Here is a 13,108-nt window from a genome sequence, read left to right as displayed (position 1 = left end):
GGCGATGGAATCAAAAAGAACGAATAACCTATATGGAACAATAAAGGCGGTATAACTACAATGGCACGATCAGAATAATATGGTAATTCTTAACTAATGACGATGGGATAACGACGAAAGCCTGATGACGACACGAGAACAATCATAGGACGACGAATGAATGACGACGATGGCGTGAAGACGACCATATGACGGCGGATGCGTGATAGCGACTGTTTGAGGACGACGCCATCAGGACGATGGCATGACTACAGCGACACAATCAAGATTTAAGGACAACAGCGCAATTAGTACGGAATGAACGAGGAACGACGTCGAGGGAACGATGAAAGCGATATGACCACGACGGAACGATGACGACGGCATGGAGATAATGGGATGACATTATTGAAGTTACGAGATGGTAAAACCACAGCGTGATGACGAGACATGAGAATTGTATGACGACGACTGTGGGACGATGATGGCTGACGACGACCGCATGAAAAGAATCAGTTGTTTAATATAGGATGACGACGTTGGAACGACCGCGACGGCTATAAGACCACGGTGTGACAACCAATGTATGAAAACGGCCACAAAACGACGACGCAATGACGAATACGGCATGCCACCAGTGTCAGGACAATAGGACGACGACGAGAGTATGATGAAACAGGCGTTATGACGACTGAATCATGAAGACTGTCATTACGAGCACTTGACAACGACGGTGTGACAACGCATGTGCGATGTTAACTGCCTGAAAACAGCGGTTTAATTGCGATTGAATGACCACATTACGACGACGATGGCGTGATGATGACGGCATAGCGAGTGCTGGAATACAAACTTGGAATGACGAAGCTGAAAGGCCCACGACGGCATCACGTCCACCCCAGAATAGAAGTCACTGAAGTTATCAGACAGCATGGACCACCGGGTCGGCGTAAAAGGTGAGAGGACCATGGCATGATTACATTCAGATGGCGAGTGAGTGAGTAAAACTTTATTTATTTGGTCAGATGACGAAGCTGGAAAGAACTATAGAATGACAATGATGGCGCCATGATGACAAGTATATGCCTTGTAGCCCAAGCTGATCGACAACTTGGGTCACCAGGTCTTTGTAAGTGGGTGGGTGGATTGGTGGATGGATGGATGGATGGATGGATGGATAGGCTGGTTCCCAAATGGCCGAAGCTGTCGAAGAATGCTAATCGCAATAAACAGAGTATTGCTTGAACAATAGAGCTTGTGCTTGAAATCGATTTGGCTTGCTTTAGTTCCCATTGCTAAGGGGTTAACCCACTACGGCGGACCGGCAACGAATCGGGCAGCATTATGCAAAGAGGGAAGAAAGCTTAAATTTCATTTCATAAATTAAGATTGAGATGATATATTCGTACAAATAATGAATATCAAGTTTAGGGGTCTATTATAGAACATGTGGCATTAATGTTTTGGTTTTCATGGTGAGGAGAAAAAAAACACTGACAAAATTAAAATGGTACTTCTTTTACTGCGCTTGAAGTAGAAGAAGTAGAAGAGAAGGCGTGCTGGCGCCGTTCATGTGTACGTGATGCTGAAGGACTGAGATAAACAAAATTTTGTTGCCGGCCGTCGTACTGGTCACACGGGAAGAAGTGCACTGCTGCAGGGACCATAACGGGAATTCCTACCGAGAACCAAACTCTACGTAGAAAACGAAGCCCCAGGAATGGCAGCGTTTGACCTAATCACGAACGCACTAACAGCGCTGCAGGACGCAACACAAGCTCTGACAACGAGTTACAACAGAATTTCTATGGTGCGTATATAAGGTATCTAAGTAGCTACATGTTATTTAAGTATTTAATTGAAGTGGCTGCGTGGGGACCGGTAGTTACATGCCTCTCTGCCTTAACAGCTAATTCATATGCACTACCGAATGTTCTGTATACTGCGGTGACTTCGACGTCTAAAAAAAAGGGCGGCCACACAAAGCTGCTATCTTAGAAGGGTGATTTTTTATCTGTCAGCCTTTGTCGGATACTCGCTATCTCTTCATGCCCGGTAATTTTGAGGGGAAATCTTATATCTCTGTTTCAAGGTAACGTTGTGGGGTGTAGAAAATATCACTTGACCGATGGACGGCGAAAAGCGAACCAAAGCATGTCCAGACGTGTATGGGAGAGGATTAATAATTAGCCAAGGTAATGCTTCATTAGTGATTTTATTAGGCTTGATTAAAGTGGATTAAAGTGAATTAGGGTGGATTAAAATGTAATGAGTAGGATTGAGGTGGATCACGGACGATTAAGGTTGATGAAGCAGGAATAAGTTGGAATACGGTGGATTTAGGTGTACTAGGGAGGATTAGGTGAAATAGAGTGGATTAACGTCTGTTAAGGTGGATTAAGGTGAATTGCAGTAGGATTTACAAGGCGTTTGTTGTCACGTCTCTTAGGCGATAGCTAAGGACACCTGGGACCTTTTGCCTTCGTTGAGCTAAAGTAAGCCAGTATAGACTTCACTCTCCATGGTTGCTTATTTGGCTGCGGCATTTGGCTCCTAAGCACGAGGTCGCGGGATTGAACCGCGGCCACGGCGGCCGCATATAGATGCGGGCGAAAGGCAGAACCACCCGTCTACTTAGATTTAGGGGCACGTTAAAGAAGCTAAGGTGGTCCAAATTATTCCGCAGTCCCCCACTATGGCGTGGCTCATAACCAGACCATGGTTTGGGCACTTAAACCCCATGATATAATTTTAATTCTTCAGTATAGGCCTACAGGAATGCTACTTTATTGTACAGTGAACGAAATGCGCGACATTTATGGCACTTCTGATCTTAAGCAACTGAAAGTGATCATTAAGTGTATGTGAAAATATACTGCTGATATAAATGGTCTCACAAGTCCTTATTCATAAAAAACCTCCCTGTTAGCCAATATATGAACGCTGGTTGTTGCGGTATGTTACACTAACATAGTATATCAAGGCGTTCGAGGCAGCTCTTGTTTCGCTTGAAGAGAGAGGGAGAGACAAGAAGATTATTTGCCAGAGGAGAGGATAGACCGCACCGAAGTGTCTAGCGTGCAGCTAACTGAACATTGCTCTACAGGGCGGGGTAGGAGGAGCAGGAATGGAAAGGTGACAAAGAACGGAAAGGGGGTAGCGCTCCGAGCTGATAGCTCTGATAGCCTGAGTTGATCTGCGAAAGCTAGACGCGCTGAGCAGAAACGTGGAAAGCGTCTGGTCCCGCTGTGCCAGCCAACTTGTGGGTGGTAGTCCCGCTGTACCTCACCTACATTAGGCTCACCGTCAACGTTTAGTGAGCTTGGCCAGGCTGGCTACAATTGGCCTTACCTCGAACGCGGCCGCGTCATCGCGGCCAGAGAACGCATTCCACGCTGTCGGCAGAGAGACCTTTCAGAAGGTAATTTTGCTCACACTGACTTTCCCTTTAAGGTGTTCTCGCGATGTCATGACAGCACAGCCTTTACTTTTATTCAAGAGATTTATAGGTTAGAACGCCTCCAAACTGTTGTGAAATGTCCCGTAGTATTTGAAATACATATGTTGTTCCATCTAAAGCGACCGCAGAGGTTACTAGGCTGCCTCTAAAGAGAAAATTGCCCCCTTTACAACAATTTAGTTTCAGTTAGCAACGCATTTTGTGTGGATATTTTGTCCGTACGTTTGTCATGGGTCATGGACAGTATCTGTGAAGATTTATTTTTTGCTTATAACTCTGGAAAATATCACTGTTGCTGGCGCTAGTACAGCCCAATTTTCCAGTTTAAATTCAGCCGAAAATAAGACGAGGCTGTGGCAAAGCAGTCTATCTTAGTGTCTAAAGGGATCCACTTTTTCCAGCATCCGTGTAGGTATGAAAATGTGTGACCGCTTTTAGTTCGTGTCTTGGTGCGGCCACGTACCAAACGCCCGCAAAATGCGCGCTCCCCGGCCAGGCATTCCTCTCCATATTACTTCCGCAAGAAACTTTCAAAGACGGGAACCTTTACGCAGATTCTGTGGCCATACGTCAGTGCATGCGCACTCACATATTTGAGTCGAAGAACACCATATTATATGCGCAAGTATGTCATTGACAATGAGCTTTGATCACACCATACGGCTGTGTTTTTCCACGCCTAACAATATCATTTCTGTATCAGTCTTGTGCTAGCGCGCAATTGTTATTAGGCAATATCGTGAAATACTAGAGCTATTTGGCTGAATTAGGAAAAAAAAGAGGAACAAATTCGCAGAAAGCTAAAGGGCTTTGCCGTTACAATTTCCAAATTGCACTCATGATATACGAAAACTTGTCCAGTACATCATTGGCCTCAGGACCTCAGCGATCAAGTTGTGTTCTTACCAAGCATATTTTAGCGTGACACAGTTCGTATTACATTACGCACTGCTATCGTTGGGAGTTTTCTTCGTTTATTATCTTCTTATTTTCTTCGTTTCGCATATTTTTGCATAGTATAAACCCTGACACCCTTCATGCGAAACGTTCTGAAAATTGTGAAAATCAGCCGTTAGATAACCTTGTTGCTCCAACATGTCCGACACGCTGCGGCGGCAAACACGCTAAAGCAAGGCAGCGTACAGCACAGAATTCCTTTCAAAAAGAGTTGGAGAGCGAACCCTGGCGCTATTCTCTAAGGCATCTGCTGCCAACCATGATGATTCAGCCAGCCTATGGGCAGTACTTTGATTTGCCTAAACGCGGTTCCTAGGACTTTACACGGATTTGCAAGCTTGCAAATTGATAAATTTGAAGAAGGTATTGCGTTTAAAATACAGCAGTTTGCAATAATTACAATTATTTATTCACGTTCGCGAAATATTCGCCACTTGTGTATAAAGATATGGCTGCTTAGGGTATATAAAGGGCAAAGCTTGATTATTTAACCAAGATACACTTGTTTATACCATTACCAATACTAATTGGATACAGGTCAATCGGTTGGAAGATTCGACAGTAGCAGTTGATAAATTGTCTACGTTTTTTACATGTCATTTCAATGTGCACTCGGACCGTTAGGTGTAATAATAAATATAAGTATGCCTTCAACCCGTGGATAACGTCAGCATTACTGACCATCTTAAGGAGAAAAGATAACCTATAGAGAAAAACTTAACGGCAACCTTTTAACTCTAAGTTGGCCCTGCATTCTAAAAAATATTGTTATATTCTTAGCACGCTACTTAAACAGGCCAAAAGGCCCTGTTATGATAATAAATTTAATAAACCGAGCAATAATCCAAAAAAGCAATGGAAACTTCTGAACGAATTCATAGCTAAATCTTCTATGCCTGAACAATGTTCTAAAATTAACTTGAATGGTAAAACATACCAAGAGCCCACTCATGTTGCCAATGCCTTTAGCGATTATTTTGCTCTGTCACAAATAAATAACAACACAGTCACTCAGCCAACATTGTCTAGATCACCTCACTCATTTTTTCTTTCCCCTGTTACTGCTCGAGAGATGTATTTAACAATCTGTAGCCTGAAAAACACAAGCCTGGGTTTAGATAACATCTGCGTACATCATTTAAATTTGGTTGCTAATATTATTTCATAACCAATATGTATCATAACTAATCGCATTTTCGAATCCGGCACCTTTTCTCTATGTCTAAAGAAGGCTAAACCTATTCCCGTAGTTAAGAGGGGTGCGAAAGTCCTAATTTTTAACTACAGACCAATAACTATTCTTTCATCTTTAAGTAAAATTATTGAACATTTGTTAGATAAACGTTTAAGTAACTACCTTGAAAAATTTATCTAAATAATCCCTGTCAGTTCGGCTTCCGTTCCAGAAGTTTTACTTGCTTAGCATCGCTCCCTTTAACCGATTTTATTAAGAAATCTATGGATTATTGTATATTCGTAGGCGCTGACTTTTTAGATTTCACCATAGCTTTTGACACGAATAATCACAGCATTTTGATCACAAACTTGAAGCATGCGGTATTACTGGTCCTGCCTTAACTCAATTAAAACTATTTGTTGGATAGGCAGTACGTGGTTTCTGTAGCAGGTGCCCTTTCTCAAACTAAAATAATTAACTTTGATGTACCCCAGGCGTTCATTCTCGGTCCATTACAGTTTATTATTTACATTAATGACCTACCCGATCTTTTACATTCATCTCACTACGCTTTATACGCCGACGACACCACCTTATCGTTATCAGACGCGTCGTTAATCTCATTAACATCAAAGTTAAATGCTGCGCTAACTGACGTTATAGATTGGTGTCACAGTAATTGCCTAATTATTAATCCTGAGAAAACCAAATATATAATATTCATTAGTGGTCACAGAGTCCTAACTTTTCAGCTAGCGCTAACAGTTAGTGTCAGTCGAATTCCAGCTGGTGACTTGGCTCTACGGTGATTTCCTGGATGCTAAACTCAAACTTGACTCGAACATTAGGAATATTAGGGAAAAAACGGCATTTGGCATCGCGCTCTGGTAAAAGCACGTGCCTTCTTTTCACACAAAGCTCTTTTATCACTGTACTTTGCTTTTATTCATACTCACATTAACTATGGATTCGCTGCCTCAGGTAACACGTACAATTGCTACCTGTCAACAGTTCAGCATTTACAAAATCAAGCCATTCGTATCATGACTAGCAGTGATCACCAGTCAAATGCATCCATTTTGCTCCGACAAAACCGCATTTTAAGACCGTGAACTTGCTTCGACATAATTTTACAATCTTATTTTTCAAGTTACTTAACAACCAATTGCTTTACGAATTCGCTGACTCAAATGATTCACATAACTACAATACAACTTGGTTTGCCTTAAACAGAAATTTTGCACTGCCTAGTGTTCGTACCAATTATGATAAACTGACATAATCTTTTGTTGGCGCATGTTTATAGAATCGCTTAGCATCAAACATAATATCACTCACTTCATTCTATGCCTTCAAAAAATTCCTTAAATATTTCCATTTGGCGAATTGACGCAATTATGGTTCCGGATGTTTTATTTATTTAGTCTTATCACTGTTTTTCCGATGTTTTGCTAAATACATCCTTGCCGTTGGCTTCAGTTGTTTTATTAATAAATGCTGCTTTTTATGCTTGCTGAAATTTTTTAAATGTATATTTTTAGCAAACTGACAGTTTTACTTTATGTTCATTTGAGTCCGCCGATTATATTTTTTGCTGTTTCATTCTGTTCCTTCTTTACATAATTGAAAGGTTCTGTTGTACGCTGATCTTATTTTTATTTTTTGATAGTAGTACTGTACATTATAGTCCTAATCACGTTTTAGTTGTGGCACTTCACCTCTTTGTTTCTCTCAGTGTACATTTTGTAAATTTTATTTTTGTCCTGCCACCTGTGCAATTTTTTTTGTCTTATATTTACCCACCGAGGGTCCCGGTCAAAGTCTTCTACATTGGGACCCTCAACCGAAAAACAAAAAATGTAACCTTTCCCTTTTTTTGTAATGAATGAACTTAATTTGATTTGATTATGAATAACGCCACCATCATGAATAACGCCACAAGAACGGGTAAAGCAACAACGTAAGCATGTTCATATATTAACCATTATTTTGTTTCTGCCATAACGGTCGCCTAGCCTTAGTTCTTTGAAGTAATCTTTCAGGAAACTATGCTTTTAAGGCGGGCCGTTCCAACAGCCCTATGGAAAATGATTTACAGGCCAACTTTGACACTTCTTTCTTTGTTATCTATTTGTTTCTTTATACGCAGGCGTTTGAAATTAGATACGTTTTATACGAGTTTCATGCCAATTTGAAGCCCGATCTGATCGGCATCAAGTTCCTGCGTTGGCTGGGGGACTGCGCCCTCAGCCTTTTCCACTGGATCCGGCTGGACCTGTCGTCGCCCATCTTCCTGCTTCTCGTACCGATGATGCTGAGTTTGGTGTTCCGAAGGTACGTCTGGTCCACGGAGCTTCGCACGAAGTTGAACAGAACAATACATGGCTGCGCATTCGTTCAGTCCCCATGACAATTAAGGACTGTACAGGGATGTTCTCCTGCGATTTGTCGCAGATTGTTTGGGAAGGTATATTGCGAGTTATCTTATTGTTCCCTTCAGTTCAGCCGTGTTGATTGCTAGCCTTAGAACCTTCTTTTTGAAATTATCGTAACATTGTTTATCCCTGTGCTGTATATTTTGCCACTATTGAGTGTTCATTGCTGTGTATTTTCACATTTTGGTTTGTCTTCATTTGTGTGATATTTTATGTGTGTGTCAAAATACATGCATGCCACTCCTACTAGGCCCATAGAGTGGGACTGCAGTACGTAGAAAGAATAAACAAATAAATAAAGCTGCTAAACAATGTCTTTTTTCATTTTTGCCTATTTTCTGCTCTTCGCCAGATGAATATATACAATATTGCATGCGCAAACATGACTTCCAGCATTCTCGTGTATACGCGTCAGTTGTGTTTCGTAAAAGTCCCCATGTGTTGTTTATTCCAACGCCCTAAGCAATGCATATTGCTCAAGCATTTCTTATACTTATTTCGTGCTAATAAATTGGACACAACAGACACCCAAAAAAGTGTGCGACTGATACATGGGATACGTAACTTACAAGTTCCGCGCCAGTAGAGCCGCTCTACTGCAAGGTGCGATGAAAGCTTTGCGTCGAATGGTTCCTTCCACTGCAGATTCATAATTCTGCAATAAATGTCCTGTTTCAAACGAGGCTCCAGAGATCGGATTCGTTCGTTTCACTGATTAGATTGCTGTATGGCCGCAGACGCTGATCCCCAACACTGTCGACGTCAAAAATTAGCCAGAATGGTCCCTCTATCATACGAAACATTTGTGATCACGTTATCGACTATCGTTTTCCACACTTTATGCACCACCATAACTTCTGGCCCTCCAGCTATGCATTCAGTTAACGTTCTAGATTTAGGAACATTTTCTTCCTTTCCTAGTAGCTTTTTAACCGTGCAGCTGAGCACTCTCCACTTCTGATCCATGTTGGCTATGGAGGTGAAATAAATAAATAGATGAATAAATAAATAATCCCTACAGGTGGCGCCCAGACAAAGGTGGGCGCTCAGAGAAAACCAAGATCGCCAGTGCCCCACCTCGCTGGCTCATTCGAGCAACCAGCGCCGAGAAGGAAGCACGCATTACGCTGGCCAGACGGAGCCGCCGTCGTCTGCGTGGAACCAGGCCCGACGCCGATCACTGCTTCACAAGGAGTAAGAGTCGCTCATGTACAACCGGTGATGCCGGTGTCTAACCAGATCGCTTACTTGCAGCAGTTCGTTTACAAGACAAAGGAGCTGCAGGTAAAAAAAGTTGTCCCAGACAGCTTTACGACGCCACAGCCCTCTTTCTTTCTCAACAGAAGGAGCAGCGGACGCTCGTAGTATCAGAAAATTAAGGCGAGAATAAAAGTTATCGCGTAACACCAATGAGTGTAGTAAAATAAGTACATAATAGTATAGGCACCCACGAATTCGCAACCAGCATATTAATTAAAGCAAAGCGCTAATTAGTACGACAATATAAGTTAGGTCCGTCGTTTTGGCGTGCAGCCTGGTAAGTCTCGATTTTTGAGTTTTTCATTGCGATGTACGATGTCTGCGTAGGAACCTAAACACTCTGGTCACCTACTAGGTGCTGCCTTCGGCGTTATTGCTTTGAATGAAACGTGATTGAAGGCTGTTAAAACAGTCAGTATGCAGTGTTTCAGGCTGTTATCGATAACTACGGAACTCGCGTGTGCGAGGGGGGGCAGTTGCCCTGTTGGTAAGGGACAATTTTGTGTTCAATATTATCCTTGATGCCTCTATTACTAATGGAACTATAGAATCGCTATTTATCAAGATTCTAAGAAGGACAGCCATTGGTGTTGTGCACCACCGGCCCTGTTCATCGATCAAAACGTTTCTCAAGGAATCTAAGTCTGTGCTTATGCGATCTTCTTGCGTGGATTGCAGTCATATCGTACTTGTCGTGGACTTTAATATTCACTTGTCCTTCGATACCTGGAATGAATACACGCTTCTCTTGAAAACATTTAATTTGCACAAGGTAATAACTGAGCCTACCGGTATCTCTAACACGTCAAGTGCCCTTATTGATCATGTCCTCTGCAACGCTTACAATGGTGTGTATGCTGGTGCGCTTTCCGTTCCGGTGGCACACCAATTGCACATTTTCGTTGCCGTCATAATTGAGCCTCTCAATACTAGGCCTTCCAAGGGAAGAGTGACTACAAAGGTTGAGTAAAAGTTACTACGAGACAAAATAGGTCAAATTAATTTTTGTGCTATGTATGATGAGGATGCTAATATGGAATTTAGCGATTTCGTAGCCTCTCTTAAAAATGCTGTATCAGAAAGCATCACCACAAAAAAACAAAAAATATACCAACCCACTCTGTGCTTGGATGGCACCCAGTATTCTGGAAATATTGAAATAAAAAGACTGCTTGCACCACAAATGAAAGAGGCATAGAAACAATGAGTGTTACTTAAACCAATTCAAACGTAAAATGAATAGGTCAGTTTCCTTGACGAGGAAACGAAAAAAAGAAGACACAATGCTCATCGAAGAGGCTGACGGCAACACCAAAAGAGTTTGGGAGATAGTACAAGCTGCCATTGTGCTTGACTCCGGCACACGTGTACTGCTTCATGTTATAAAACAAGACACCGTGGATCGATTTACCAACTATTTTGCAAGCGTCCCGCGTTCTTTTGATGTAGAGTTTCCTGATGCTTCGAATGTCCTAATGTCCTAAACTGTCCTAATCAAGTGTGACCAGCGAGGGTGCCTCGCTGGTCACACTTGATTAGGACAGTTTCCATTGCCACATCTTCTACCGAAGGCAGCTGCTTGAATCTCGCTAGAAACGAGAGATGTTAAAATATGACGCGACAGGTGAACTTACGTCACGTTTTGCGGTGCCATCTACGCCGCATCTTGCCCACTATAACCTTGCCACCACACAGAAATAGCAACGCCATAGACTCATTTGCGATCGGCCTTATTTATGTACCGACACACGCTTTTACTTGTAATAACCTTTTCCTTTTTCTGTGTCATGATGGTGTTCGTTATTCGATGGCGCAAGGGTGAGACATGGTAAGAGACAACCACGCAAGTAGTGATGGATTGTCAGTGAGTTCCGTGGCATGGTCTGGCACGAGGTGTTGTGAATGCTTAATGCTTCCCGCAAGAGTCGGATCCGTACTCACAAAAGTGCCTTGCGATGTAGCTGTTTTTAAGATGAAATTCCGGCGAATCTTGCTGCTCGACATGTTGGCAAACAGTACTTTGTGAATTTGGGCTCGAATTTTTTCGCTGGCTACACTATACGGAATCTGACACAGATATCCGGCAGCAAAGGAAGCGTAGAGCTTGTCTGCATTGATTGCGTTGCATTGTATTGCATTGTACGGGGATAACGAGTGGACGGTGATTTAAAGTAGAGCTTTAATGTTTTACATTTGTTTGTAGTTCAATATGCCTAGCATTGTATTAATGCGGCTATCCCATTTACCTCCCACATCCGCGTTCTCCCTTTAAATTGCAACGTTTCGTGGAATACCTCTACCCTGGTGTCATTACACGTTCTTCCTTTTATTGTAGTCTATCTTTTATGTACAAATAAGTGAAACAAGAGCCGCCGTTGCCAGCTTACCACTATAAACAATTTCATAACGGAAAACAGAAAGGTGTTGCTTTTATGATAATTGTGCTGTTGGCCCACCGTCGTGTGGGTGGGTGTTTTGTATCCATAGTGGCGAATAACATGTATGAACGAACACTGCATTTTTGTCTCTATCAGCAGAAGCTTATACGAGAAATGTACTAGCTTCATTCCCAAGCTAACAATGCATCGAATAAGAATACCTCTGTCACATTGTTTAACGTTCATTCGGTTTCTTCCTGTTCCGCGTAGGGATTGCCGAGGGTCGCGTCATGACAAAGCCAGTCGCAGCGAGACTGATTCAGCGCTGGGTCCGCGCCAAGTTCCAGCCGTGGGTCCTCGAACGGGCGGTTCACAGCGCGCCCCCTGCACCGCTTCAGAGCGAGCCAGATTGGACGGACAGGGACGCCGGTGCAACAATCGTCACCCTCGTAGACCACGACGACACGTCGACCATCGGACCCCAGCATCCTGGCGATGCTTGCTTGGTGGACGTTGATTCGGACGAGCCCGAAACCGTGTACGAAGCACCCGTGAACGACGTGGACGCTGTTTCCCCTAGCTCACCCCGATGTCGCGGAGCTGTGACGATTTCCTCAACGCGCCTTCTTCCTTCGAGAAACCAAATTGATGGGCGCTTACCGGAAGAGGCAGCGCAGGTGCTGGAGACGATTCAGTCGCTCCCGCGAGATGACCAGCAGTAAGCTTCGGTGGCTGTTGGACTCGCGTCTATACTTACGCGTAAGATGGCACGAAGTCAAAAACGAAAATTGCATAGCGGGGACCAGGAGCTGTGGTTGCGTTCTCGGCAAGTAAATCAGTGCGACGCACGAAACTATCGTCTCGATGTAGTTCATAAACGAAATATTGAGATAGCGTAAAAAGATGGGCACGAATTTGAGTTGGCCATAATGGTGTCAGATCGCGTAAATGAATGACGAATATGGTTGGTCCAAGAATTATAGTTCGTTGTGGTTCGGTCGATTGCGGATTGTAATTATGAAGCATTGTTGCCATTTAGAAGGGCTAAATATATATATAAGAAGATAGCCTTGTGTACGAATGAGGCCTGCGAAGGAAGACGGTTTATGTGCGATGGTGGAAGCCGATGCTAATTCTAGTGTGCAAAGCTGCCGAAATGTTCTCTAATGCGTGATGGCGAAGGAAAAAAAGTCAGCACAGTTGCTTTAGGAACCAATTATGCGTGCTTCAAGTGGCTTCTGTGCCCACGCGAGCTTTTTTGTCACAGTTTTTCTATACTATAGAATAAATATATCTTTAACATAATAAATGACATTTGTTCAAGAATTGGTTCTAGTATACGGATGTTTGCCGATGACTGTGTCTTAAATAGGAAAATTAGAAAAGAAGATGACGTTGCTCTGTTGCAAAGTGACTTATCATATGAGAGAATGCTGCTCAAGATGGAAAATGAACCAATATA

At 42.8% G+C, this 13,108-nt stretch overlaps 1 protein-coding gene across 2 annotated transcripts; it reads left to right on the top strand.

Moving 5' to 3' along the window:
* The first annotated feature begins 1,520 nt into the window (after positions 1 to 1,520).
* On the top strand, positions 1,521 to 12,883 carry LOC135906897 (uncharacterized). Of its 2 annotated transcripts, XM_065438531.2 has the most exons (5): positions 1,521 to 1,789; positions 3,278 to 3,400; positions 7,723 to 7,907; positions 9,030 to 9,202; positions 11,917 to 12,883. In XM_065438531.2, the coding sequence occupies exons 1-5, from the start codon at positions 1,700 to 1,702 to the stop codon at positions 12,366 to 12,368; spliced, it is 1,023 nt and encodes a 340-aa protein (XP_065294603.1). In that variant the 5' UTR covers positions 1,521 to 1,699; the 3' UTR covers positions 12,369 to 12,883. The 2 variants fall into 2 exon arrangements, with proteins under 2 accessions (XP_065294603.1, XP_065294604.1); XM_065438532.2 differs by lacking the exon at positions 3,278 to 3,400 and having other exon boundaries at positions 11,917 to 12,876.
* The last annotated feature ends 225 nt before the right edge of the window (positions 12,884 to 13,108 follow it).

The sequence above is a fragment of the Dermacentor albipictus genome, chromosome 6 (assembly GCF_038994185.2).
Source record: "Dermacentor albipictus isolate Rhodes 1998 colony chromosome 6, USDA_Dalb.pri_finalv2, whole genome shotgun sequence".
Lineage (NCBI taxonomy): Eukaryota > Metazoa > Arthropoda > Arachnida > Ixodida > Ixodidae > Dermacentor > Dermacentor albipictus.
The sequence above is the reverse complement of the archived record's forward strand: the minus strand, read 5'-3'. Positions and strand labels throughout refer to the sequence as shown.